Raw genomic sequence first — 27,172 nt, forward strand, 5'->3', positions numbered from 1 at the left:
TATATATATATATATATATATATTCTGTTAGTTTATCTGTTTTACAACAATTATTAATTACACATTGCAGTAAGACACTTTATCAAAAAGCTGTGGTCCATGTCCTCACATATTCAAATATTTTCTGTTCTCCGCTTAAAATAACAGCTAAACTGTATCAAAAAATCAGAGTAAACTTTAAAAATTCACTTGTAAATTCAAGAAACATACAAATTGTGCAAGTTTGATGTTGTACAATGTCTTTGCTACAATATGTGGATTAAAAGTGTTGATGTTGCACCGCTTTACAGAAGATGGGCTTGAGATGAAGGATCTTCAGCATTAGTAATCATTCCTAAACTCGGGATCCACATACCGCTGGACTGGACTCTCCTCGGTTTCCTCTAGAAGGTGAAAAAAAAGAGGTTTTATGAAACTATTATTAACATTATTATGTAAAACATTTATTAGCATATTATTACGGTATATTATTTACTATTAGAAATTGTAACAAAGATGCTGGTAAATGTTCTAATTGTGCGTGAGCTAATTATTAAAACAATATACTCCTATGTTTATTTGAGAATTCATTCATTTTCCATCAGCTCAGTCCCTTTATTCCCTAGGGGTCGCCACAGCGGAATGAACCCTTAACTTATCCAGCATATGTTTTACACAGCGGATGCCCTTCCTGCAACTAGGAAACACCCATACACACGCATCCACACACAAACATACACTACTGCCAATTTAGTTTATTCAATTCACCTATAGCGCATGTATTTGTGCTGTGGGGGAAACCAGAGCACCCGGAGTAAACCTACACGATCATGGGGAGAACATGCAAACTCCTCAAAGAAATATCAACTGACCCAGTCAGGACTCGAACCAGTGACTTTCTTGCTGTAAGGCAACAGTGCTAATCACTGAGCCACCGTTTCACCCCCAAGAAATAATTTTTAACTACTGTATATTTTGTTAACTTCAACTTTAAATTTGAGAACTCTCTCATCCTCCCAGCAATGGTCCCGAGAAGTCCAGAAAAGTATCCAGTCAGTTGTTTGGATTGTTTTATTATTATTATTTTTATTGTGGTGTTGGATCTGCTCTGTGTTCGCTACATCACACCACTCTTTTGCGTCAGGTCAGGGTGACGTATTGCCTTTGAAATGTTTATCTACCAAATTGTTTGTCCCGAGTTTGCTTTTTTGTTGTTGTTTTTTTTGTCAGTGAGCATTAGAATATGGATTGTATTGCAATAACAATATGTGTTGTATTCCCCATAGTAAGTATAGAGAATGACTGATGTGAGTTTTATGAATGGAACTTTAAATACAATACCGATGAGATTAAGTAAATTGTTAATGTGTGATTTAGTTTAAAACAGCAACCACATTTTGTGTTCCATGTACCCTCTAAATGTATTTAAAACCCACCAAAAAAGCCAAATTTTAGGTTATACTACAATCATTATTATTTTACATTTTTTGTAATCTTTGTGTGTTTTAAATTTCACTTTATGTCCTTGCCATCAAAATGATAAACATTTAACGGTTACTCAATTATTGCCTTTGATTTTTGAAATTTATTTTTTTTTGACAAACAAAAGTGTTTTTGGAGTTTTACACGATTACTTATAAACCCCTGAAGTTCATGAAACGTTTTGACAATGCTTATTGGTTGCTTTTCTGAACTTTGAGTCCGTATCACTGCTGTCTGTGGAGGACGAGAGAGCTCTCAGAAATCATTTAAAAAAATCAAAGATGAACGAAGGTCTCAGGGAGTTAAAACGACATAAAAGTAAGTAAATAATTAGATCTTTTATTTGTGGGTAAATTTATCTTTGAATACTGTAAGTGACTTAAAGAATCATTCATTCGATTAATTGTTTCAAGCTCACACACAAAGTTGCTTTTGCTACTTGTTTAAATGAGCTCAATCAACACAATTCTTAAAGGTTTTTTGGGACAACTTATTTGTTTTATGTTCAATTATTTCAATTTGTAAAAACAAAGTTGACGTAATCTATTTGTGTTGGAGCAACATAAAGCAATTGTGTGGAACCCTGCATTTTTACAGTGCTGGCTAATCCAAAACAGCAAGTGCTTGAGCACCACTTGGGGTTTATCTATATGCCTGCTTGTTGATAAAGTCAAACAAGGTGTTGTGACTGTCTGAGATTTAGAATGTAATTAAAACCTGTCTCACCGTCCTGGATGTTAAGAGCAAGAAGACGACTTTCAACATCATCTATTCTCTCAACGCTGGTAATGGAAATCCCAGTGTAACCACCCCGCTCCAAGCAGAAGTCAATAAACCTATTAATAAACAAGAGATACACGTAATTTAGGGAGTACCCCGACAGGATTTTAAAAAGGAATATTTTTCTTTGAATGTCCAGCATACCGGCCCCAGCTTTCATCTGTCCGCAGAATCATGGGGTTTCCCACCATGATTAACAACGATTTTGCCCTTGTCACCGCCACATTGAATCTCTAAAGAAAATACATTGAGATCAAATTCATTATAGAGCCTAGACTAATTCAAGACTAATATAAAGTTAAAGGCAAAATTATTAGCCACTTGGAAATTTAATTATTTTAAAAATACTTTGTAAGTGATGGTTAATCAAGGAAAATATCCCAGATTTTCTGTCAAATAATTCAGGACAAAGTTGTTTCTTTTAGTTTCAACACATATTTAAAATGTGTTTAAAACTAAATCTCTTTGTTAAACAGCACCTTATTTAAAAAATTTATATTTCACAGAAAGACTAATAAATTTGCCTTCTTTTGTAAGTATTACATTAGTCTTTAATACCACATGATCCTTCAGAAATCATTCCAAACACCTCCACTTTATACCTTTTCATTTTTGAGAAACCCAATGTTGAATGTTTCATCCAAACTGATGTATTTTACACTGCTGCGAACAGTCGACACCATGATCACTTTCCTCTCTTGGCCCTGAAACTCCTCCACAGAACCGACCTACACAACACACAAAGGAAGTTGGCTATCATATTACACTTCTAATTTAAAGCAATGGTTCACCCAAAACTGAACATTCTGTCATCATTTACTCATCCCTTACTTATTCCAAACTTGTTTGACTTTCTTCTATTGAACAGAAGAAAGACATTTTGAAGGAAGCTGCAAACTTGTAACTATTGATTCTATAGTATTTGTTTTACCTACTATTAACAAAGTTGGAGTTTTGATCGCATTGTCGGCAATAAGTAAGACTTGTTTCCAGTGCATGTTGGCCTCCAGCAGGTGTGCCCTTTGTCACCAATTCTGTTTGTTATTTTATAGATAAAATTTTAGAGCACAGCCTTGGGCTGGAGGGGGCCCTGTTCAGCGACCACAGGATTTCATCTCTGTTATTCGCAGATGATGTTGTTCTGTTGGCTTCATCAAACATGGACCTTCAGTGTGCACTGGTTTGCTGCCGAGTGGCATGCGGCTGGGATGAGAATCAGCACCTCTAAGTCCGAGGCCATGGTGCTCCACCGGAAAAAGGTGATTTTCCATCTCCAGATTGGAGGAAAGTCCTTACCCCAGGTGGAGTTCAAGTATCTTGGGGATTTGTTCACGAGTGAGGGAAGGATAAAAACGTGAAATGGAAAGGCAGATAATGCGGTTGATTTATCTGTCCTTTATGGTAAAGGAGCTGAGCCAAAAGGCTAAGCTCTTGATTTACCGGTCAATCTACGTTCCTAATGTCACCTATGGTCATGAGCTCTGGGTCGACCGAAAGGACAGGAACTCTGATACAAGTGACCAAGATGAGCTTCATTCACAGGGTGGCAGGGTGCACCCCTACAGATGGAGTGAGGAGCTTCGTCACTTGGGAGAAGCTCAGAGTAGAGCCCCTGCTCCTTCACATTGAGAGAGGTCAGCAGAGGTGGCTTGGGCATCTGTTTCAGATGTCTCCGGAATGCCTACCTAGGGAGGTGTTCTAGGCATGTCCCACTGGAAGGAGGCCTCGGGGAAGACCCAGGGCATGCTGGAGAGATTATGTTTTTCAGCTGGACTGGAAACAACTCAGGATCCCAGCAGAGAAGCTGGAGGAAGTGTCTTGGGAGAGGCAAGTCTGGGGTTCTCTTCTAAGACTACTGCCCCCGCGACCCGGCCCCGGAAAAGCAGACAAAACTGAGATAAGATAAGACTATGAAAGTTTAATGTATTCAGGTTTTCAGCTTTCTTCACAATATCTTCCATTGTGTTTAACAGAAGAAGAAAAAAAGACATAAAGGTTTGGAATGACTTGAGGGAATGGACATACTGAGTACACTATCATTTTGGGGTGAACTATCCCTAGTTTTTACAAGTATTCTCAAACCTACTTTCAGGTTGTCAATGCCCATGTAATCTTGGAAGTCCTTGTCTGCATCGATGGCTCGTTTGATCTTCTCCACCTTTAAAATCCAACCCCAGAAATTAGAAGACTATTTCACAGTTCTACTGTAGCTGCTATTTTCTTGACTATAACACCTGACAGTCTTGTCGCCTATCCAAGTTTTAGAAACAACAAATAATAACTTGATTTGTAGTTGATCATTTGGTATCAGAAGTGGCTTATATGAAGGGCAAAGCCTTCTAGATTATGCTTATTTTACAAAATTAAATATGATTATGCTCTGATTTTTATTTATTTAATTAGGACAGTAAGGTCTGACTTTGCTTAGACAAAAGCCTTGTCACTTAAATAAAATAATGTAAAGTATAGAATGTAAAGTCATGGTGCAGTGGAAAAATAATTGTTATTGTGAATGAGGTTCATGGGCTTGGACGACTGCATCCATACATCTTTGCAATGACTCAAATAGCTTATTAATACAGTCATCTAAAAATGGCAAATAAAGAGTTCTAGCAGGACTCCCAGAGTTCATCAAGATTATTTAAATTAATCTTCAATGCCTCATCCTTCATCTTACGCCAGACATGCTCAAATGTCTGGTGACTGGGCTGGCTAATCTTGGAGCACCTTGACCTTATTTGCTTTCAGGAACTTTGATATGAAAGCTGTTGCATGAGAAGTTGCGCTATCCTGCTGAAGAATTTGCCTCTCCTGTGGTTTGTAATGTAATGGGAAGCACAAATATCCTGATACATCAGGCTGCTGATGTTTCCATGTATCCCTAAACTATAATTTGTCCTTCACCGAACTTGACTGATTTCTGTGAGAATCTTGGGTCCATGTGGGTTCCAATAGGTCTTCTGCAGTATTTGTGATGATTGGGATGCAGTTCAACAGATGATTCATTAGAAAAATCTACCTTCTGCCACTTTTCTTACTAGAAGTTATTATTTTGTGCTCTTACAACTGGGATCGATGACAGGACTTTTGTCAGGTAGTGTAGGACAGTGTTTCTCAACCATGTTCCTGAAGGACCATCAACACTGCATGTTTTGGTCGTCTCTTTTGTCTGTCACACCCATTACAGGTCTTTCACTCTGCTAATAAGCTGATGATCTCAATCAGGTGTGTTTGGTTAGGAAGAAATGGAAAATGTGCAGAGCTAGTGGTGCTCCAAGAACGTGGTTGAGAAACACTGGTGTAGAATGTCTGTTCAAGACTATTTTCCACCTGTTTCCGGTAGGGGGCGATGATGCCAATGTCTTTGGGGAAGATTCTTGAGATTCCCTTCTTGGGCTGTGTCAGAAGCAGCTTCTTCAAGTAGTCAACAAGGATGTTGATTTCATAGATGTTAAAGAAAGAAGGACTGTTTGACTCTCGCTCATCCTTTCCAGGAACTCCATGGAAAATCACAGGGAATCCCTGGAAAAAAGTACTGTAAATATTTGTGTAATAATCTCGCAATTGCAACCCAAGTATGTTTGAGCAAAACCAGGTACTATAATTAAAAGAGACTAATCTGCTGTTCAAAATGTCGCATACCTTTGAAGGCAAGTGCTCCCACATGCAGTATTGATTAGAGCTGATCTCATCGGCACATGCTTTCAGTTCCCCATCATAGAACAACCTATTAGGAACCTCCAAAATGTATGGGTGAGACCTGGAGTGAGAGATGTCTATAATTGATTCTAGATTTGAATGTTTCCAAGAGCCCCGAACAGTGAGTAATGTGACTGAAATTATGACTAAAATTGAAGAGATTTTGATGACTGATTCAAGGGCTGCACAATATATAATTTTAGCACCGATATCGCAATGTGTGAAAAAGCAATAGTCGCATCGCAGGATGTGCAATGTGGAGTCAGGATTATAGTATTAACATTTTAGAACACATGAGAATTTTGAAGTCATTTCAGTTTAATCATAATAAAGTGAGTGTATTAACCCTTTAACTACCCCACCAAAAAAAAAATTTCACCTAACACCTAATGTCGCTAGTAACACACTCGATGCTTTTTTTTCCAACACATCCCATAATTTCTGAAATATAAGCCTGTACCAAATGGTTGATATCTCAGTTTACAGTAAAAGTACATGACTTAATACATGTACTATAATAAATCTGAAAATATAAATTGTAAGACCAAGGTATATAAATAAATATACAGAAAAAAACATTTTTGTATACTAGATCATCTTTATTTTTGTATTAAGTATGCCATAAAATATTTTAGATTCTCATTTAACATGATTTCTTTCTTTTTTATTATTTACATTTTTTTTCACAATAAAACCCAAATCATTTTTGGAAACCAACAACGCTTTGTGTGTGTGTGTGTATATGTGTGTGTGTGTGTGTGTGTGTGTGTGTGTGTGTGTGTGTGTGTGTGTGTGTGTGTGTGTGTGTGTGTGTGTGTGTGTGTGTGTGTGTGTGTGTGTGTGTGTGTGTGTGTGTGTGTGTGTGTGTGTGCGTGTGTTTGTGTGTGTGTGTGTGTGTGTGTAAGCCATTATTTAAAACAGTCATTCTTTAAATGACTATAACATGCATTATTTATAACAGTAAAAACGTGGTCAACCATTTGTTAGAGTGGGCAGTCAAAGGGTTAATTGCTTGTGTTTTTAAGGCCTGTTTAATTATTTTAAGTAAGTTTAAAGCATTTGGGCACAAGGAAAAATTAGTTTGTAGCTTTAACAAAGATTAATTGTGTTTCATTATTATACATATTAAAGAATATATAGCTTTATTGTACATTTGATTGTTTTATTTCTGTATCATTTGTATATTTGCTCTATCTCTGCTCCTAATTTGTTAATTATATTTTATGCACTCCCCTACAAAATCATCTAAATCATCCTGATCAATCTAAAATTATTAATAATTCCTAAGCTATTTTGAGAAAAATCGTAATATAAATTGCAGAAAATGTAAATATCACAATGAACTTTTTTTTTCAATATTGTGCAGCCCTAACTGATTCTGTAAATATATACACAGAAAACACCAATTTAGATTTAAGGGTTGAAGGTAATCATCAAAAATGAGTAGTTCTTCAATATGTTAATCCTTTAATAAGCACCATAACTTACTGGCTTTGTCTATAGGTTATCATAAAAAAAAACTAAAAAAAAAACTATAATATTTAACACTTAAAAACAGACTGGCACATCCTACCTGTAATTCATAATAAGTTTGCTGACGTAGCGGTTGTCGAATTCCACGTCACCTCTCTTATAAAGATCATTCTGTGTCATCAGCCTCTCTAACAAAGAGACATCTACAAAAACACATGCAACTATAGATGACAATACATAAAAATAAAACATACTCATACACAATAGAGTACTTATGCACTTTTGTAACTACCGAGCCATTGTGCAACTATTCATTACAACAGTCAACAGTCATGATTCACTTATTGTAAAACATTAAATGTTAAAATAGTAATTCTTTGGGCTCATAAAATATGAATCATTTTTAACACTGGCTAGTTTGTGTCAGTATATGTGCATCATACCAAGTCCATGATTAATGGCAAGTGGGGATCTCAGGATTGGCCCCAGCTGTTTAGGATCCCCAGCCAAAACAAGCTGTCCCTTCTCTGCATTCAACAATCCTACACGCATGCAAGCACACACACAATAACACAACAGCTTGATATGGAAGACAGATCCCACTACTGTCATCCTTTAATTCATTTATTACAGTAAATATTGGAGGTTAAGAAAGTGGTTGCCCACCTGCCACACTGATGATGGTCTCTGACTCCACAGCATGTCCAGCTTCATCCACAAAGTTGTGAGTAAAATGATCCTCAGAAAATCCCCCAGTGACCAGCCTATCAACATAATATGGTTATTTCTTGTGGTCGCCATTTAAAAAAAAAAAAAAAAAACGAAAGCGAGGCTGCGGTGGGAAGAAACCCGGAAGTATAGGATCAGCATTGTAAACATTGCAACAACATGCTGTGTACTACAAACCTCCAGCTGTTGCTGTGATTTCTAAGTGCAGATATGAGGTAAACATCCCTTTAATATCATAGAGTTAAGTTTACTTAAAAAAATTAAAAGCATATTAGGCATCAAACAAAGAAGCCTAGGCTTCAGTTCATGGCACCAAGTAAACACAGTGGGGATGCTTCCCTGCTTCAGCCTATGTAAACTGGTGAGCAATAAAACAATGCAGTCTTATATAGCACGCCCTCAAGTTGTCTGTAATAGTGTTGTCCCATACTGAAAACTAAGGAAGTTTTAAAAACGTCCTTTCCCACTAACATTTATAGTAAGTGCCAGTTGAGCGCGTTCTTAAATACTGCTGATTAGCCAGAGTATTCACCAGTGCTCAACAGAAATTACCGAGATTGGCCATAAAGAAAACATAGGTGACATTAGGAACTTTTTTTTTTCCCTATTTCAGTACTGAAATTGAGTTTAGTGACAAATCTAATCTAAAACGTGTCAGGAATCGGCATCTGAAACGTGTTTGGGAAAGAAAATGTTAGCTAACTAGTGCCATTTCCCTTTAACTCAACTGAAAATGAGGTCTGATTTCCCTTTTTATTTTTACTATCTATTCAAAATGGACCTTCGGGTCACTTGGAAGGCAGTGAAATTATAAATTTGTGTCAATTTTATAATTTTGTGTCTGACAAGATATACAGCCAGGTACACAACATTCCTGCTTGACTCCAGGTGACCGTAGCTTAGATTTCACTTTTAGAATGGCGGCCGCATTAAATCATTATATTACAATATATGCTGACCGCTGTAAATTGTGTTCAACGTCTGTGAGAGAGTTAATTGAGTTTGTATAAGATGACTTCCTTTACCTGCCTGCAGTGACCAGAGTGCAGATGAGGATCTTGTAGGACATTAGATCCTCTTTACATGGGAAATCAATCATCTCTTCATCCACATTGCAGTTGTCCTGAACACAAACATTAAAAGGGTAAAAACTATAAGACATTTGGTCACATTTCATTGAATTCCCCTTGCGTTAACTGGCATTAAAATCCCATAGACGTTAGCAAACATTGAGTGTGAGTGATGGGTTTGGGGCAGATAAGAAGGCATTGAGGTGGAGAAGTGGAGAATGCCACATTAATGCTGGAGGTGGGAGGACCAGATGCTCTGGTTTTGCACTTGTAGCAGAACCAGGGTGGTGCCTGACCAAAGTTAAAACTGATAATGATTCACTCAGAAGACTAGGGACCAAAGAGCTACTGTGGAGCCTATGTGTTTACAGATAGAGGTTACAGACGATCTAAATAGCTAGGGAGTTTAAAGCCATGTTGAGGGAAAAAATAAGGTTCTGGAAAGGCCAGTAACAATGATGGGGTCTAGATGACTTTCATGGTGGGAACAGCTTGAGATTTAAGAACTGGACAGAACCAGCTGAGTTAAGTAGCTTACGGTTTGGTGAAATGAGTGAAGAAGAAGGTATAACAGAGGGGGAGGAGGGATTCAGGTTGAGACCAGAACATTAAACCAGATGGAAGTGGATAAGTAGGTTTTATGGTCGGAAATAAGAGTGGGGCTTGATCCAACTTCCAGCCTATGTAAGGCCGGGTACACATCAAAGATTTTTTTAATTTGTTAAAATTTTCTAAATGGTAAAGACTACAAACTTGATGACAAATATATTTTGCTTAAAATAGTTTGTGGTTGGCGACGCGGTGGCGCAGTAGGTAGTGCTGTTACCTCACAGAAAGAAAGTCGCTGGCGTTTCTGTTTGGAGTTTGCATGTTCTCCCTGTGTTCGCATGGGTTTCCACTGGGTGCTCCTGTTCCCCCCACAAGTATAAAGACATGCAGTATAGGTGAAAAGGGTATGTGAATGAGTGTGTTTCCCAGAGATGGGTTGCAGCTGGAAGGGCATTTGCTGCCTAAAACATATACTGGGTAAGTTGGCGGTTCATTCCGCAGTGGTAAAACCAGATTAATAAAGGGACTAAGCCAAAAAGAAAATGAATGAATGGCTTGTGGCGTGCCGCAATGTGACAAAGACAGCACACCACATACCAACAGACTTTCAATAGAGACCCTCAAGACTTGAGAATAAACATGGTGGACGAATAAACAGTTGTGCTATTGGCACAAATCAACAAACTGATCCACTGTCTGCTGTCCAAATCTATTCAGTTTGTGCTGCGCCATGGTTGTGTTCGTCATCTGCCAGCTTGTTTTCTGATTGGATATTGTTTTGTTTCATGTGTTAATGACTCTGGCTCAAATGCGCATTTGTCCTCAGGCTTCCTCTGAAACATTAGGATATCTGATTGTAAATATTCAACAAGTTGAACATATAAGTTTCACGATCAGAGTCCTTCCGGCGCTCTTCCGAGCAGATTAAGTCACTCTAAACACACCTCCTTAGAACCACTATGATAATCAGAAAATCGCCTAATGTTGTTTGAAGGGGAGAAATCGGCTCAAAATCAGCCTGTCATCTTACAGTGTGTGCCCAGTCTAAAGCTCCTAACTTAACTTTGTATAGAAGGACACTGCAGCAGGCTCTGGTTCCTATAGAGTTCCTATAAAGACTATAGAATACACAAGACATGTCACTCGTATAGTTTTGAATAGGGAAAAGTGTAACGGTCAATATAGCAAATGAAGTACCTCCTACTAGTACAGGAGCCAATCATCAATCTCAATAGACTGACGTTTCTCCAGGAACCAGATGTGTGCTTTTACAACAGTTTGGTGATCAACAAAGGCACTGGAATCCCAGCGAAAACTTGCTTTACAGACCTAAGAAATATACCCACATAAAGCTTGAAATCTGTGCTTTTACATAAACCAAGTGCTCTTGAAAACAAAAGTTTTTTTGATTTTGTAATCTGCATGAAACGTACTTGAGGTACAGTACAGCATGTCAAATGCACATCACATGACAGCAACTACTCAAACACCCACAAACTTGTAAACAAAGAGTCGCTATCATTTCTGGAGGAGATCGGCCATCAAGACCAAGTTGTGTATTACTTCAGAAGACCAGCGTGACCAAACGATCATTATTCAGAAGATGATAATGTGTAACATGGTCATAAATGAGGATGGTGTCCTGATTTCATTCCTTTTGAGTGTGTATGCCGATTAGCTTGGGCAACCTGAAAATATGCAGATTTTGTTTGATTTTGACGTTTAGAAACGAAAATTATGAGAGTTGTTGTTTAATTTTGTTGGTGATTCCTAATATTTGGTGTAATCGTAAGCTTGACTAGCAGTTTTGGAGAATTTGATGTTTCCCCATTCAGACAGAATGCCTGATCATACTGCCCGAGAAATGTTTCAAAGCTGGCCGTCGAGTAAAATGACTTGCTTTAAAGGGGCTTTGCTGATGTTCAGGCAGGCTCTGCATCAGCGATTGATATTGTGCTTCACTACCTCTAGGGTTATGGCAGCTGTGGGCTCAATGCCCTTGTTTGCTATGATCAGGAGTAAGCATGGACAGCAAACTATTTTAGAGATGGGGGTCCTGGGATGACACATAATGACAACAGAAAAAAGGGAGAGGATAAGAGAGCTGAATGCTGAATGCTACTCTCATCTTCCACGACAAAGGATGAACTCAGACATGTTGCATAGCCCATTTTCTGTGCCAGGGTAGAAGCTCTCTCTCTCACTGGCATTTATCCAGTGCATTCCTAAAATTTCAGCTTTTAATCATTCTAGAATACCCTGTGGTAGAAGATCTCAAGGAAATCTTGTCTTCCAGGAGGAGCCCAGCTTGCAGTTTTTCTGTAATCACTTAAAGAAAAATAATTTCAAGGAACAAACCTTTAGGATTTTAGGAATGTCTTTTTGATTTCGTGAGCTTGCGTAGAGTCTGTATATTTTGTGCGCATCAACATGTTCACTAGTGATCAACTTTTCACACAGTTGATCAGCGGCGCTGTTAGATGGAGCACAAGCTAGAATATAGGCATCTGGGATATTCTTTTCCACCTGAGAGAAGTTGAAAAAAAGAGAAAGAAACACAAGGAATGACTTTGCAAAAGCTATTCCTCTGTCTTTCATACAAGCAAACAAATGTTGTGTTTACTGATAACCAGTTTTACCTGTTTGATAGCCTCCACTATCGTGACGGTTTTACCAGTGCCAGGAGGTCCAAACACCAGATACGGTGCAGGTTTGGAAGTACCGGCCACAATGTTACACACTGCACTGTACTGTTGAAAGTTGTACTCAAGCTTTCGATCAAAGAGCCTAAAGACAAAAATATTGACCTGAAATGCTCATCATTTTTATATTCTAAATGTTCAATAGCATATTAGTAGGGTCTTACTGACCTCAGAGCAGGTGGAGACACAGGATTCAGACTTCTTGAGGCCATAGGGAACAGCACATCCTTGAGGTTGTGCTGGACCGCCATATGAACCGCTCTGTGTTGTAATCTTACCGGAATACGATTGACTGTGAACTCGACACGGAATTTCATCTTATCAATGTATACATCTTTAAGGAACCTTAACACCCCAGGGAAACAAAAACACATTCAGTCAATGTCTGTTAATGGTTAGGGTTAGGGTTAAAGTGCAACAATAATTGATTATTTAAAAAAAAAAAAATCAAATAAGAGTTTAAACATTGGTCACATTAGTCATTAAAACCCTCACATAGCAGCTATATTTGTGCAGATAAAAATAGTGTCATACATGTGTCAAGGGACTGAGAGATGCACAAACAGTTCAAACCTGACTCAGAGGAGGATATGAATCATGGCTGTGAGTGTTTTTTTGTGATAAATAGACATTAAATATTGTTAGAAAGTGACACCAGAGAAACACAGGCAAATTTTGGAATTAGCTTAAAAAAATTAGTAAGAAATAAGTGTATTTTCTAGAGAATGATTTATATTATTATTATTATCATCTGAAACCACCGTTTTTATTACAAAATAAAAGCTACACTCTTTTTCTCTTATTGTAATTTTGACATTGCAGCTTATATTCTAGAAACTATACTTTCATTAATAATTTCATTAAGCAATACAATATGATCATGCGTTAATGATGTGACATACAGTCAGAATTATTAACCCCCTAAATTATTAGCCCGCCTGTTTGTTTTTTGCCCAATTTCTGTTTAACAGAGAGAAAAAAAAATTCAACACATTTCTAATTATAATAGTTTTAATAACTTATCTCTAATAACTGATTTATTTTATCTTTGCCATGATGACAGTAAATAATATTTGACTAGATATTTTTCAAGACACTTCTATACAGCTTAAATCGACATTTAAAGGCTTAACTAGGTTAATTGGTTTAACTAGGCAGGTTAGTAATCAGGCAAGTTATTGTATAACAATGGTTTGTTCTGTAGACTTAGCTTTAGCTTAAAGATTTAGCTTAAAGGGGCTAATAATTTTCTCCTTAAAATGGTATTTAAAAAAATTAAACACTGCTTTTATTCTAGCCAAAATAAAAGAAAAAAGACTTTCTCCAGCAGAAAAAATATTATCAGAGATACTGTGAAACTTTCCTTGCTTTGTGAAACATCACTTGGGAAATATTTATAAAAGAAAAAAAAAACCAAAGGGGGGCTAATACTTCTGACTTCAACTGTATTTTACTCCAAGTAAGCAAACTACTTATTCAAAAAAGAGAAAGTACATCAAAGTTTATTTTAATCTGAACAAACATCCCAAGTGTGAACACATCCTAAATCTCACTGATGATCCTTCATACCTTTTGGAGAGGCCCAGTTTGACCTGATCCAGTTCCACTCTGTGGACGTAGCCCTTGTATTTGGTCACATTTGAAAAAGTGACCTCCTCGCTTTTAGTAAGAAGCAGGTGATCTCCTCTCAGGACTGAAGGCCTGTTCTCTGAGACACCAGGGAGCTTTAACACAATGAAAGAGACCCACAAACCATTAAAATCAAAACATCCAACAAACAATCTTTATCAACATTTCAACTCACATTTAAACCCATCAGTCTTTTGTCACGGTCCCTATGTAAGGTGACACTGTCTTTATTGTATCTCTTGATATCCACGTGCATCTGACACTCTTCCAGATACAGCAGTAAATCAAAGCGTTCTGCATAATTGTCGAAGGTCAGCGGACTCTGCAAAAGTGACCTAGAGAACAACAAAGAAAGTGATCACTGTTTCCCATAAGCAAATATGAATATACCTGAGTCCTCTGGATTATTCATACAATTTTACACATGCCACATCATACAATGCATAAAAGTGAAACATTTAGACAAGCCATACAAAAAATAATAATTTTACTTCAATTGTGTTATGAAGCGTACAAATTAACAATATACAGACAATCATATACAGTTGTAACCAGGAGTTTACATACACTTTAAAAAAAGGAACATTACCATTTTTAAATAAATGTCTGATGGATAAATTTACATTTACATTTAGTCATTTAGCAGACGCTTTTATCCAAAGCGACTTACAAATGAGATCATTTTTAATCATACTAAACGTTTACTATTTTAGATCCGTTAGGATTCCCAAAATGATTTGCATTTGCTAAATGCCAGAATACTGAGAGAATTTCTTTGAGACTTTTTTTAAATTAATTTCTAGACAGTCAAAAGTTTACATTAATTTCCATGATATTTTTTTTAGCTTTTAAATTGTATAGCTTTGGTCAAATGTTTTGGGTTTCCTTCCAAAAGCTTCCCACAATAGTTAGAAGGAATGTTGGCCCGTTCCTTCTGACAGAATTGGTGTATCTGACCATCTGCTTGCTCGCACAAGCTTTTTCAACTCGGCCCACAAATTTTCTATAGGATTGAGGTCAGGGCTTTATGATGGCCACTCCAAAACATTCACTCTGGTGTCCTTAAAGCACATTTTAACTAATTTGGCAGTATGCTTAGGGTCATGGTCTGTTTGGAAGAACCATTTGTGGCCAAGTTTAAATTTCCTGGCTGATGTTGCTTCAGTATTTCTACAGAATGTTCTTTCTTCATGATGCCATCTATGCTGTGAAGTAGACCAGTCCCTCCTGCAGAAAACAGCCCCACAACATGATGCTGCCGCCCCCATAATTCACAGTTGGGTTGGTGTTCCTAGGCTTGTAAGCTCCTCCAAATGTAACTCTGGTCATTATGGCCGAACAGTTCAATCTTAGTTCCATCAGAGCACAGAACATGTCTCCAAAAATATTATTTTTCCCAGTGTAATTTAGCTAATTGTAATCTGGCTTTTTGTTGTTGTTGTTGATTCTAGCTTGTTGATTTTCCCATGTTGTCACACAAAGAAGCAATGTGTTTGAGGTTTTACTTACTATTCTACAGTTGTGCCTCCAATTAACTCAAAATGTTGTCAATTAGCCAATAATAAACTTCCAAAACCTTGACACCATCATCTGAGCTTTTTCAGAGGCATAATAATCTTATTGTATGTGAACTTTTGACTTTCAAGAAAAGTTTACATACAATCGCTCTCTCAATATTCTGCTATTAAGCATATTAGAAACACATTTGATAATCCTAACTTAAAACTATCCTAACTTAAACTAAAAGAGAAAAAGTTTAGTCACATTAACATCTGACTTTTTTTAAATGGTTATGACTTTTTATACAGTGTATGTAAACTTCTGGTTTTAACTGTATATGCTATAAAATCAGTAGATGGCTAGATTATTCTGAAATTCTGAAGTCTACACAAGTATGGCAACAGTGGTTTTCACAAAAATATCTCAGTGATCTCCAAAGTTGGGATAACTGTTGGGAAGGGGGGCAGGGGGAAACATTGCAGTGACATTAGAAATCTGAGTGTCATCATTGATAGAGCTCTGTTTTAATAGCCATGTTAAGTCTATTATTCGTGGATGCTTTTTCCATCTGAGTAGCATTGCAAAAAACAGAAGTATTGTTTCAAAGGAAGCAATGGAGATGCTTGACCATGCCTTTATTTCTTCACAGTTGGACAATTGAAATGTTCTCTTCACTTGTCTGAACAAAGATTCTATATAGCGATTGCAAGTTGTGTCGAATGCAACTGTGAGGCTTTAAACAACACTAGCAGGAAGTCGCACATTACTCCTGTGCTCAAGTCTCTTCATTGGCTTCCTATTAGTTTTGGAGTAAACTTTAAGATTGTAGTAGTTACATATAGATGTCTGCATGGTCAGGCCGCCCTATCTGATAAAAATCTTTTACGTGGTCACTCCTGTGGTCAGTCTCTGAGGCCTTCTGGCAAAGACCTTTTAGCCATTCCCAGAACACGTCTTTAGACTAAAAGTGATCGTGCCTTCTGTTTTGTGGCCCAAGGCTCTGTAACTCACTCCTTCTAGCACTGAGAACTCTGGAATCAGTTGAACTTAAAAAAAAAAAACATATAAAAACACATCTTTTTGGTCAAGCTTTTAAGTTTTCTGTATTTTGTGATTCATTTTTTTTCCACATTTATTAATGCTTTTGAGCTGCATCATGGGATTTTGATCTTAGAAATAACTTTTTTAACCTTGAAAAGTTTTTTTAAAAAGTGACTTTTATTAACATTTTTAATAGTTAAATAATATTTATATTGTCTGGGGTCTATTATTTTACAGACTTCTTTCTCTACATAATAATTTTATACATTATATTTTTTCAAACTACTAACATGTCAATAAAAGTCACTTTGTTAAACTCATTCATTTTCTTGTCAGCTTAGTCCCTTTATTAATCCGGGGTCGCCACAGCGGAATGACCCACCAGCTTATCCAGCAAGTTTTTACACAGCAGATGCCCTTCCAGCTGCAACCCATTTCTGGGAAACATCCACACACACACACTCATACACTACGGACAATTTAGCCTACCCAATTCACCTGTACCGCATGTCTTTGGACTGTGGGGGAAACCGGAGCACCCAGAGGAAACCCACACAAAGGCAGGGAGAACATGCAAACTCGACACAGAAACACCAACTGAGCCAAGGTTCGAACCAGCAACTCAGCAACCTTCATGCTGTGAGGGGACAGCACTACCTACTGCGCCACTGCCTCACCACTTTGTTAAACTGTAGAGTTGAATTTTCAACACCAAAAGTTGATAGAGCAGAGATCAAGGTCCCATAATGCAATTCACAACCGTAAATAAATGCAAAACACTTGTGAATCACAAAATACAGAAACTGTTAATTGACAGATTTTTTACAGTGTAGTTAACAAAATAAAAGTTACATTAAAAACAACAACAACATGGAAATAACACCAAAACACACCAGTTGCAACAGATGAATTTTACAGCACCATGTTAAACGTTCACCTTTTCGGTGCTCACAAACATTCAAAACAAATACAGGTCATGACTGAATGTGGAGGATGATCTCGGTTGTGTTGTCATTATACTTATGTTTATATAGGCCTATTAGTGTGTGTGTGTGTGTGTGTGCATTGTTGCACGCAACGTTTGTATTAACAACCTCCAAGGATAGTAGTGGGGCTTCTGTGTCACTGGCATTGTTATTTTGAGGGTCATGGGTTAAAAATTTTGGTATATCTTATAAAAATACATGTGGAATAGCCTAAAAAAATTTGCCCATTGGTGTATGGGCAAACTATGACCAAAGTGCATGGTCTGCTGCACTGTAAACAAAATGAAATGTACAAGCAATACAAACAGGTGTGTCTGTTATAACAGACACATCTCCCTGTTTGCATTGCTTATCATAAAATGATCTCAGATCAGTTCGAAATGCCAAAATTGAAAATGTTTCTGAAGGATCATGTAATCATGAAGACTGGAGTAGTCACTTTTGAAGATTTGTATATTGAAAATGGCCATTTTATGATAAAATAAACTTTTACTAACTGAAGATCCTTAAGTTTCCCCCTGAAGATCCGAGAAGAACAGTCCTCTTTCAGGAGTTCGGCCAGTATAGTGGTGTCAGGAGGAGGAATGTATTTCCCCAAGGGCAGAACATTTACAAGAAAGTTCTGAAGATAACTACAGGAAAAAGAAACACATATAAATAACTGTACAGCCAGAATCAAATAGAACAAAAGCATGCAAAAAAATTATGTCTTCATACATAAAAAAAATGTATTTTATATATATATATATATATATATATATATATATATATATATATATATATATATATATATATATATATATATATATATATATATATATATAAATCAATAAATGTTTACATTTTTATATCTAATGATAATTACAAAAAATTTATGTATTATTTTTTATAACCACATTTAATTATAATTTTAATATCATGGGTCTACATTTTTTTGCATGTCAATAATACACCCTAAACCAGAGACCAACCGTCAAGTAGAACGGCTTCGGTGAAGATGTTTGTATGACTGTTAATTAATATCTAGACTTAATATCAACAAGAAAACTATTTAAATCGTGTTTCTGTGTCATGTTTCATCTGCAACAACAATCCTGAACTTATATAAAGACGTGTTTGGACATTAATGTCTGAATGCATAATTATCCTGAGGAGATTTTTTTCTGCATGAAAGACTGGTGAATGGGAGATTAACCTGCTACTGTTTCTCCAATAAGATAGGAAATGAAACATGTTAGAACTGTGGATGATGTGTGGATGATTGACGGGGCTCATAACTAAGCAACATAACAATCTGTTAATGAGGAAGTAGTTTGTCCCAAAGCTTGCATACTCTTCAGTTACACATTCAAAAGTGTTTATTTTTCCTTCACAAAAATGTACATACTTTTAGGGCTTAGTATAAGTATGCAAATTGAGACGCAGCACATGTCTCACTAACCAAACACACCTCATTCAGATCATCAGCTCATTAGCAGAGCCTGAAAGACCTATAATGAGTGTCACAGACAAAGGAGACATCCAAAACATGCAGTGTTGGTGATTCTCCAGGAATGTGGTTGAGAAACACTAAACAATAGGTAGTGCCAAACAGGTGTAAAATTAGGTCTCTCTCATACATTAATTTAAAATGTGACTTGTTAATATGAATTATAATGCAAAAATGTAAGTATGAAAAATATGCAATATTAAAATGTTCAAATAAATGATTTTTACAGTAAAAGCAAGATTTTTTCTAAAAGGTAAATCTTGATTTGGCGGGGAGAAATGTTGACTTATAATCAGGGTTGATTTATATTTAGATCAAAGCAGTAAGTGTGTGCTTTTTCTCTCACCCATCAGGTGGAAAACCCTCATCTATTATGCAGTTTTCGGGTTCAGAGATGTTGAGTCTCAGGGGCTTGTATGGCTCTGTAGGACCCAGCAGGGCTGCAAGTTTACTCCTGTATTCAGCCTCAATGAAGCGCACAATGTGGAAGGAACGTGTGGTGGGCTGGGTGTTCTTCTTAAACTCAAATGCCAGAGTAGCCGAATAAACTCCAACATGACTGGATTTGAATCTCACAATCACCTCATACTTCTCACCTACAGTGTTCCAAAACACAGAGTTTATATTGATTTCAGAAAGATAATTTTAAAGGTCTAAATCCATTACACAAATGTAACCTCCAAACAGCATTGTGCATTTCAATTAGTGTATAAGCAGGGTTGCCCAAACTTTTCCTACGTAGGGCCAAAAACCAAGTATCATTGAGAGCTGTGGGTCAAAGTTAAATATACCAAACTAAATTACATTAAAGTTGCAGGGTAATTTCCTAATTTATTTAATATTATTTCAAAATAAATAGAAAACATTCCTTTAAACCATATAATCTAATGCAGGATAACTTTTTAAAAGTATAACTTAATGCAATAAAAACATAAACAATCACATTTATAACACAGTGGAGTTCAATGCTGAACATCGCAACATCCCCATCATTCTTCATCAACCTCAACCATCATGCATTGTCAATTGACAGTATGTACATTTAAACAAAATCTGATTTATTTATGCCATTTAATTGAAACATGTCATTTCAGTTAGCGTTTACCAATAAAACATCATTCTTCCTTTTTTCTCAGATGGGATGGAGGGCCAAATCATAGGTTACAATGAGGCAAATTTGCCCTAGTTTGGGCATCACTGGTATAAAGTGTAAGATGACTCACGTGGCTCCAGACGGAGTGGATTGTTGCGTGTGACTTTCCGACTGTCTTCCAGAGTAAAATACTGCAGCCAGCAAAGAGCAGTGTAGTATGTGAAATATACAGCTTCCTGACCAGTGTTCTCAACAAACAGCTTCAACTCATAAACTTCTGCTTCATCCACACTGATCCGAATCTTTCCATCTTCTATATAGAGCTCAGAGGACACCCGCACACCCCACTTATCAGCTATAAAATGAGACCTGAGGAAAGAAGAACAGCATTATGTGTTCACTCCACACTTCATTTTCTGTTCCAAATTTTATATTTAAAGGGATAGTTCACCAAAAAAAGAGAATTTTCTCACTATTTAATCACCCTCATGTGGTTCCAAACTGTCTTTCTTTTGTTGAACAAAATTAAAGATATTTTAAAGGGCCATGAAACCCCCCGTTTCAGCAGGATGTTTTCACACCTCTAGTTTGGAAAAAGTCAGGAAAGTGGGTGTGTCTAACTCTGTTTGGGTGGGAATGTTGGTGGAGGGAAAATGGTCAGGGTTTGAATAAAAATAGGAGTTGCAATTTGGGCACCAAGGAAAAACAAACACACACACACACAGGGGAGAAAGACAGTGAGTTTAAAGAGCCCATATTATACATGAAATAGGGTCATATCTTGGTTGTAAGGGTCTCCAACAACAGTTTAATATGCATGCAAGGTCAAAAAAACACTTTTATGGTCTTATAATCTGCATTTATTTTTACCTAATTATCACAGCGACTCCCGTATGAATCGTCCAGTGATTCATTTGTTCCCAAACCCCTCCTTAGCACGAAGCTAATCTGCGCTGATTGGACCAATGACAGCCTGTTGCGATTGGTCGACTGCCTTCAGTCAGAGAGTGAAAAGCCAAACAGCTAATCAGCAATATAAAAGTAATCACAGTTCATACACGCTCGATAGTGTAGGCGTGGATTTTAGCTGCCAGTGGGTCAATGCAAATACAGACTATGGACTTGAAAATTCAGACGACTAACTATTTTATTGAGCAAAAACTCCAAAAACAGTTGAGGAGATCTCCTAGCTTCTCACTCTGCTCTTTTCACAGACACACACACACATATTGCACACACACACACGCACTTAACCCTGCTCCGGACGACAACGCGCGCGCGCACACACACACACACAAACACACACACCTCCGGACGACAGCGCGCGCACACGCACACACAGACACACACACTTCTCCTCGTCCACGGAGCTCCGTTAACAAAGCAGCACGCGTCGCGTTTTTAACGTGACTTTGCACGCGATAAGAGAATATAGCCAGTTAACCTGATACAGTACACTCGGTTACAAGTAACAAATCACAACTAAATACATTTGCAAGCTAGAGTAAACGAGGCAACTTTAATCGCACGTACTTACACTTGAGAAATGGAGGAAAAAAAATCCATCCTGACGTCCATCAGTAAGTTACTCTTTACTGATCCTTCCTTTAACAAACGCTGATGAAGTATTCTTTGTAGCATGTAGTTTCCAGAGGTTTCCAGTAGTTTCCAACTGCTTGGCTATAATGCTGAGGTTTCATCTTTGGGTAGAGACTCAATATATCCATCTGCAGTGTGACTTCAATCGACCGGCATGTTTGTGTGTGCGTGTGTTTGTGGGTGTGTGTGTGTGTGTGTCTGGGTTTCTGCGTCAGAGGGCAGGGCCTCAGGTTTGAAATCTCCCGGGTTTGCGCGTGCACGTGAATAACTTGGTTTCGTTCGTACGTCATGGCGAAACACCTAATGAATCGGTATCAAGGCGACTCGTTTGAAGCACTATGAGTCGACTCTTTTATAGATGAATCAACAGTTTTAAACACTGTATTCTTACAGATTTAAGCCTTAGCTGGATACTTTACTTCACTTAGAGCTGTGTTACACACTACATGGAGGGGAATTTTCAAAAACCCATAATATGGGCTCTTTAATGATGGTGAAATGTTTGATACCACATGTCGTATAAGAGAAAAAAGCCTCTGCATTTCTCTGTAACTTAGATGCACTCAGTTGGTCAGAAAGCCATGTGTGTGTAGACTATCCTGTCACAAAATGCGACGAAAATTCAACATGACAGTCGGCAAAAGTTTGCTTACAGTGTTCACGTGTTTACACTCAAGAGAGCAGCATTTACAGCGGATCTTTTAATATTGTAGTGATATTAACGTATTGTAAACGAAGTAACTTGAAAATCATTTTGACTAAGGTCTGTCTGTAAACACTGAAAGAGTAGTGCTGACCATACGAACTATAACTTTGCCATCTGAATGAACAAAGAAAGGGCACTGATCGCACACACTTACCGAATCTGCAGACAGGACAATCAGCACATACTGGACCTGCATCTTTTTTTTTAAAGGAGACGAGCAGCAAGTCCGGATCTGACCATTGATGAGAAATGCTCTTGAGTAAAAAATGTTCCAAACAAACGCATTTCTGCCGCGCGTCACATACATGGATCCACACGTGAGTCCAGCAGCGCTCTCATAGAGAGAAAATGAAACAAAACCTTCACATTATGAAAGCAACACTGGCGACCCGTATCTCCAAACAATTCTTATTCTTTTCCCACAACTTTTGGCAACACGACGTGTGTTGTCTCTGCTGTCTGAACACTGTTTCAGGTCTTACAGTCTAAGAAAGCTAGCATGCATATTAATGAAGTTGCAGCACATACATAATGTAGCGCGCTGATTGGCTTGAACCAAGCCTTACTCATGAATGAATGCAACACACGCAGAGACGTAATATGGGACACCCAGGTACAGACTTCCAGTCTACATGCTGAAATACACGCTAAGATCTCATGGCCGTGACACAGCTTCAAAAATTTGTTTCAAACCGGAAGTTTCAATTTTCACTTTTTTTGCTTTTTTCACCAATTTTCACTATTTAGTGAGATATATGTGTCCTAATAGTGTTTTTAGCAGTGTGGGACACATATACGACTGTCAACAGCTCAAAAAATGTGTTTTGGTGTTTTGTGACCCTTTAAAGAAAACTGAAAACATGTAACCATTGACTTTCATAGTATTAGTTTTTCCTATGGACATCGATGGTTACAGGTTTCCAGCTTTCTTTGAAATATCTTCCTTTGTGTTCAGCAGAAAAAAGAAAATCAATCTGGTTTGGAACAAGTGAAGGATGAATAAATGATAACAAAATCTACATTTGTAAGTAAACTATGAAACAAATACAAGAATGAATAGGTTTGTAATCACATTTTCTTAACTTTCTTATACTAACAATCTTCCTAACTGTCTAATTCTATCTATCTATCTATCTATCTATCTATCTATCTATCTATCTATCTATCTATCTATCTATCTATCTATCTATCTATCTATCTATCTATCTATCTATCTATCTACCTATCTATTTTATTTAATATTTTTTAATAATCTTTTAGCAATCTCTTTTCTGTACTTTTATTCACCTGATTGCTATTTATTCACATAACTCATGGTTTCTCAACAACATACTTTTGGATTTGGATGAATTTGATTGTCTCCTTTGTCTGTCACACCCATTACAGGTTTCTCTGATAATGAGCAGATAATCTGAATCAGGTGTGTTTGGTTAAGGAGAACTGGTGGTCCTCCAGGAACGGGGTTGAGAAACACTCACCTAACTTATAATTCAATGTGGATACAAGTGTCTACCATTCATTAATTTTCTTTTTGTCTTAGCCCCTTTATTAATCAGGGGTCATCACAGCGGAATGAACCGCCAATTTATCCAGCATATCTTTTTTACGCAGCGAATGCCCTTCCAGCTGAAACCCAACATTGGGAAACATCCATACACACTCATTCACACACATACACTAAGGACAAATTAACTTTTCACCTTTTCACCCAATTCACCTATACCGCATGTCTTTGGACTGTGGGGGAAACCGGCGCACCAGAAGGAATCTCACTCGAACACAGGGAGAACATGCAAACTTCACACAGAAATGCCAACTGATCCAGCCTGGGCTCGAACCAGCAAACTTCTTGCTGTGAGGCAATCGTGCTACCCACTGTGCCACCATGATGACCCCCACTAAAAGTGTCGACTAGATAATTAAATGTAATTTTTTGTAAATGTAACTTTTTATGGTTTTCATTTATAATAACAACTACAATAGTATCCCAATGAAACTTACTGTACATACTAGTTACAGGTTACGGACTCACCTGTCTGTAGTGTTGAGTCGCTGTAGGATGTATTTTACCAGTTTTCTCCTTGCTCTGACTCCACTCTCTGGGCAAGAGGGCCCCTGATCACTAGAAGGCGTCACTGAGCTAACATTACCTGGAGTTGCGTTAGCTTGGTTCTGTTGTCTTCGACGTGGCCGAAACCATTGATCGTGCAGCCCCGTTCTTACCTGGATGAAGCGTTTTCATGAGTGCACTACGTCTAAGTTGCATAGCATATTTCAAAATCTCAAACATAACACAGTTAATGCCCATCAAATGCAGAGCTGTTGAAAAAACATATTAAGCTCTCGATATAAAACTTCCAGTCAGTAAGGAAATGTTCCCTTTTCTTGTTCTCTTTTATTGTAATATTTTATATATATTATTTATAATATTTATTTATATAAATAATAATAATAATACATAAGATAATATTTGATTAATATTTTACACTTTTATCGCTGTAATTTATACAGTTGCTTCTATTTGGCTGCTAATGTTAGGCTTAAAATAGGATTTTTAGCATATTAATGAAGAGTAAAATAAAAGTTAAAATAATTATAAAACAATAAACATAAACAGTGACATAAAATGTTATTTTGTTGTAGGCCAAATAAAAAAATAAAAATACCAAGTTACAACTTGCTTTTAAAGAGATAGTTCACCCCCAAAATGATAACGTACTAACCATTCACTCAAGTGATACCAGACCTTTATGAGATCAGCCTTCTGCTGAACACAAAAGAAGATATTTTGCAGAATGTTGGAATCCTGTAACCATTGACTTCCATAGTAGGAAAAAACAAATAATATAAAAGTCAATTGTCACAGGTTTCCAACATTTTTTTTTTTCAAAATAAGATTAGTTTTCAACAGAAAAGATACTAACAGGTTTGTAACAACAGGTTTGTAACAAGTGAATAGAGAGAAAAATCAAACCAAATTTTAGTTTTTGGTCAACTATCCCTTAAATTGACATTTGGAAGAAAGTACTTGGTCTTTGACTTTTTGACTTCAAATATTTTAGCTTTAACAAATGCCATGTGATCACCATTTTGTGCACTTGTGGGTTTTATTGAGGATATTGCATCAAATTTGATTTAAAATGCGTTTTTATTCCACTGGCAGTTTTTAAAGTTAATACTTTTACGATTTTTTTACTATTAGGTTTTTCTGAGCTCATATCTGTGAAGTTTATTTTCAATAGTCCACATAAAACGTGCGGTAAATGGCAAAATTACATAGCTTCAACGGGTTAACAGGAAATCACAAGTTTGCACTCATAGAAGCATATACACATTGTAGTGTTTATGTATTTTACAAGCCTAAACTTATAAAATACACTTTAATTTAGGCTTTTGAAAAAAATCGCACATCAAATGCAAAAACCATCTGCTTACTTGGTAGAAATAAAATGTCTCACATTAGTATTGAAGTAAACACGACCTGTTCTTGAGAGGCGCGCTTTATTGGCGTTTCTCAACGCATAGAGGACTCGAGAGAAGTTTGGATCTTTAACTCCACCGTCCCTGAAAAGGCACATACAAAATTGTGTCCGTATTACTGTATGTCAATACAAGCACGAAGTGATATGTTGTGGAATTGTACAGTTTTACCTATCTCGAAACTCTGTGTTGTAGATATCTGTCAGAGTATTTCTGTCCGAAATGGATCTCCTGTTTGTTTCCTCCAGCATCTCTATAAAATCCAATCCAATTGTCCGCACAGCGGCTATAGAAAGGTAATTATTCCTGTTTCTTCTGCTCATACTGTCTGAAAGCTCCTATTGAATCTGTCTATCGCAGAAACGGATTGAACGATAACCGCACGCTCTCATATGATCGAGCGCAGTTCTTTCTGCGGAAAAGTTATAAAGCTGACAAAACGAAACCGATACTTAAGCGGGGGGTTATGGATAAAACCAGAGATAAAGCTGGATATGCAGTGCTTTATGTGTATTAGTCTAGTCCTTCTATAAGTAGCCTCATTTGCTAATATGACAATTGAAGTAGACCTGTTATTTTTGCACTTCAGTTGATGTAACCAAGCTACCATAGCCTATAGCAAAAGGACACTACCCTTTGGGTACAAAGCCCCAGTGACCCCTATACGGAAAACATAAGCAGCAAAAGACGGTCACACACACCAGCTAGGCTACATACACTGCCTGACAAAATTATTGTTGTCAATCCAAGTTGTGAGAGCAACAAATAATATTAATAACTTCTAGTTGATCATTTGGAAAAGTGTCAAACGGTAGATTTTTTCAATGAATCATCTGTTGAACTGCATCCCAATCATCACAAATACTGCAGAAGACCTGCTGGAACCCGCATGGACCCAAGAACAGACTGAGGTATCAAGACAGTTGTGCTGCCCACAGGAGAGGCAAATTCTTCAGCAGGATAGCGCTCCTTCTCATACTTCAGCTCCCACATCAAAGTTCCTGAAAGTAAATAGGGTCAAGGTGCTCCAGTATTGGCCAGCCCAGTCACCAGATATGAACATTATTAAGCCTGTCTGGTGTGAGATGAAGGAGGCGTTGAAGATAAATCCAAAGAATCTTGATGAACTCTGGGAGTCCTGCAAGAATGCGTTCTTTGCCATTCCAAATGACTTTATTAATAAGTT

General features: G+C 37.2%; 1 protein-coding gene across 1 annotated transcript; it reads right to left on the reverse strand.

Annotated features, from left to right (window-relative positions):
- Window positions 1-321: 321 nt before the first annotated feature.
- On the reverse strand, window positions 322-26,392 carry mov10b.2 (Mov10 RNA helicase b, tandem duplicate 2). The gene is made up of 22 exons (NM_001044340.2): window positions 26,158-26,392; window positions 25,965-26,070; window positions 24,539-24,729; window positions 20,332-20,570; window positions 19,455-19,704; window positions 18,117-18,251; window positions 14,268-14,427; window positions 14,033-14,187; window positions 12,632-12,808; window positions 12,401-12,548; window positions 12,120-12,287; window positions 9,168-9,265; window positions 8,080-8,177; window positions 7,857-7,955; window positions 7,514-7,616; window positions 5,884-6,001; window positions 5,572-5,763; window positions 4,328-4,399; window positions 2,844-2,969; window positions 2,386-2,474; window positions 2,188-2,297; window positions 322-383 (listed from the first exon to the last, which is right to left on the reverse strand). The coding sequence occupies exons 1-22, from the start codon at window positions 26,307-26,309 to the stop codon at window positions 322-324; spliced, it is 3,048 nt and encodes a 1,015-aa protein (NP_001037805.1). The 5' UTR covers window positions 26,310-26,392.
- Between the last annotated feature and the right edge of the window lie 780 nt (window positions 26,393-27,172).

The sequence above is a fragment of the Danio rerio genome, chromosome 8 (genome assembly GCF_052040795.2).
Source record: "Danio rerio strain M-AB ecotype USA chromosome 8, GRCz13ab, whole genome shotgun sequence".
Lineage (NCBI taxonomy): Eukaryota > Metazoa > Chordata > Actinopteri > Cypriniformes > Danionidae > Danio > Danio rerio.

Excerpts from the sequence above, each read along its gene's own strand:
- mov10b.2 (NM_001044340.2), bottom strand. The coding sequence starts at position 26,309 with ATGAGCAGAAGAAACAGGAATAATTACCTTTCTATAGCCGCTGTGCGG. Across the intron at positions 14,428-18,116 it reads GGGAAACTTAAGGATCTTCA|GTCACTTTTGCAGAGTCCGC; the intron begins GTTAGTAAAAGT and ends GTTGTTCTCTAG. Across the intron at positions 7,956-8,079 it reads GACCATCATCAGTGTGGCAG|GATTGTTGAATGCAGAGAAG; the intron begins GTGGGCAACCAC and ends GCATGCGTGTAG.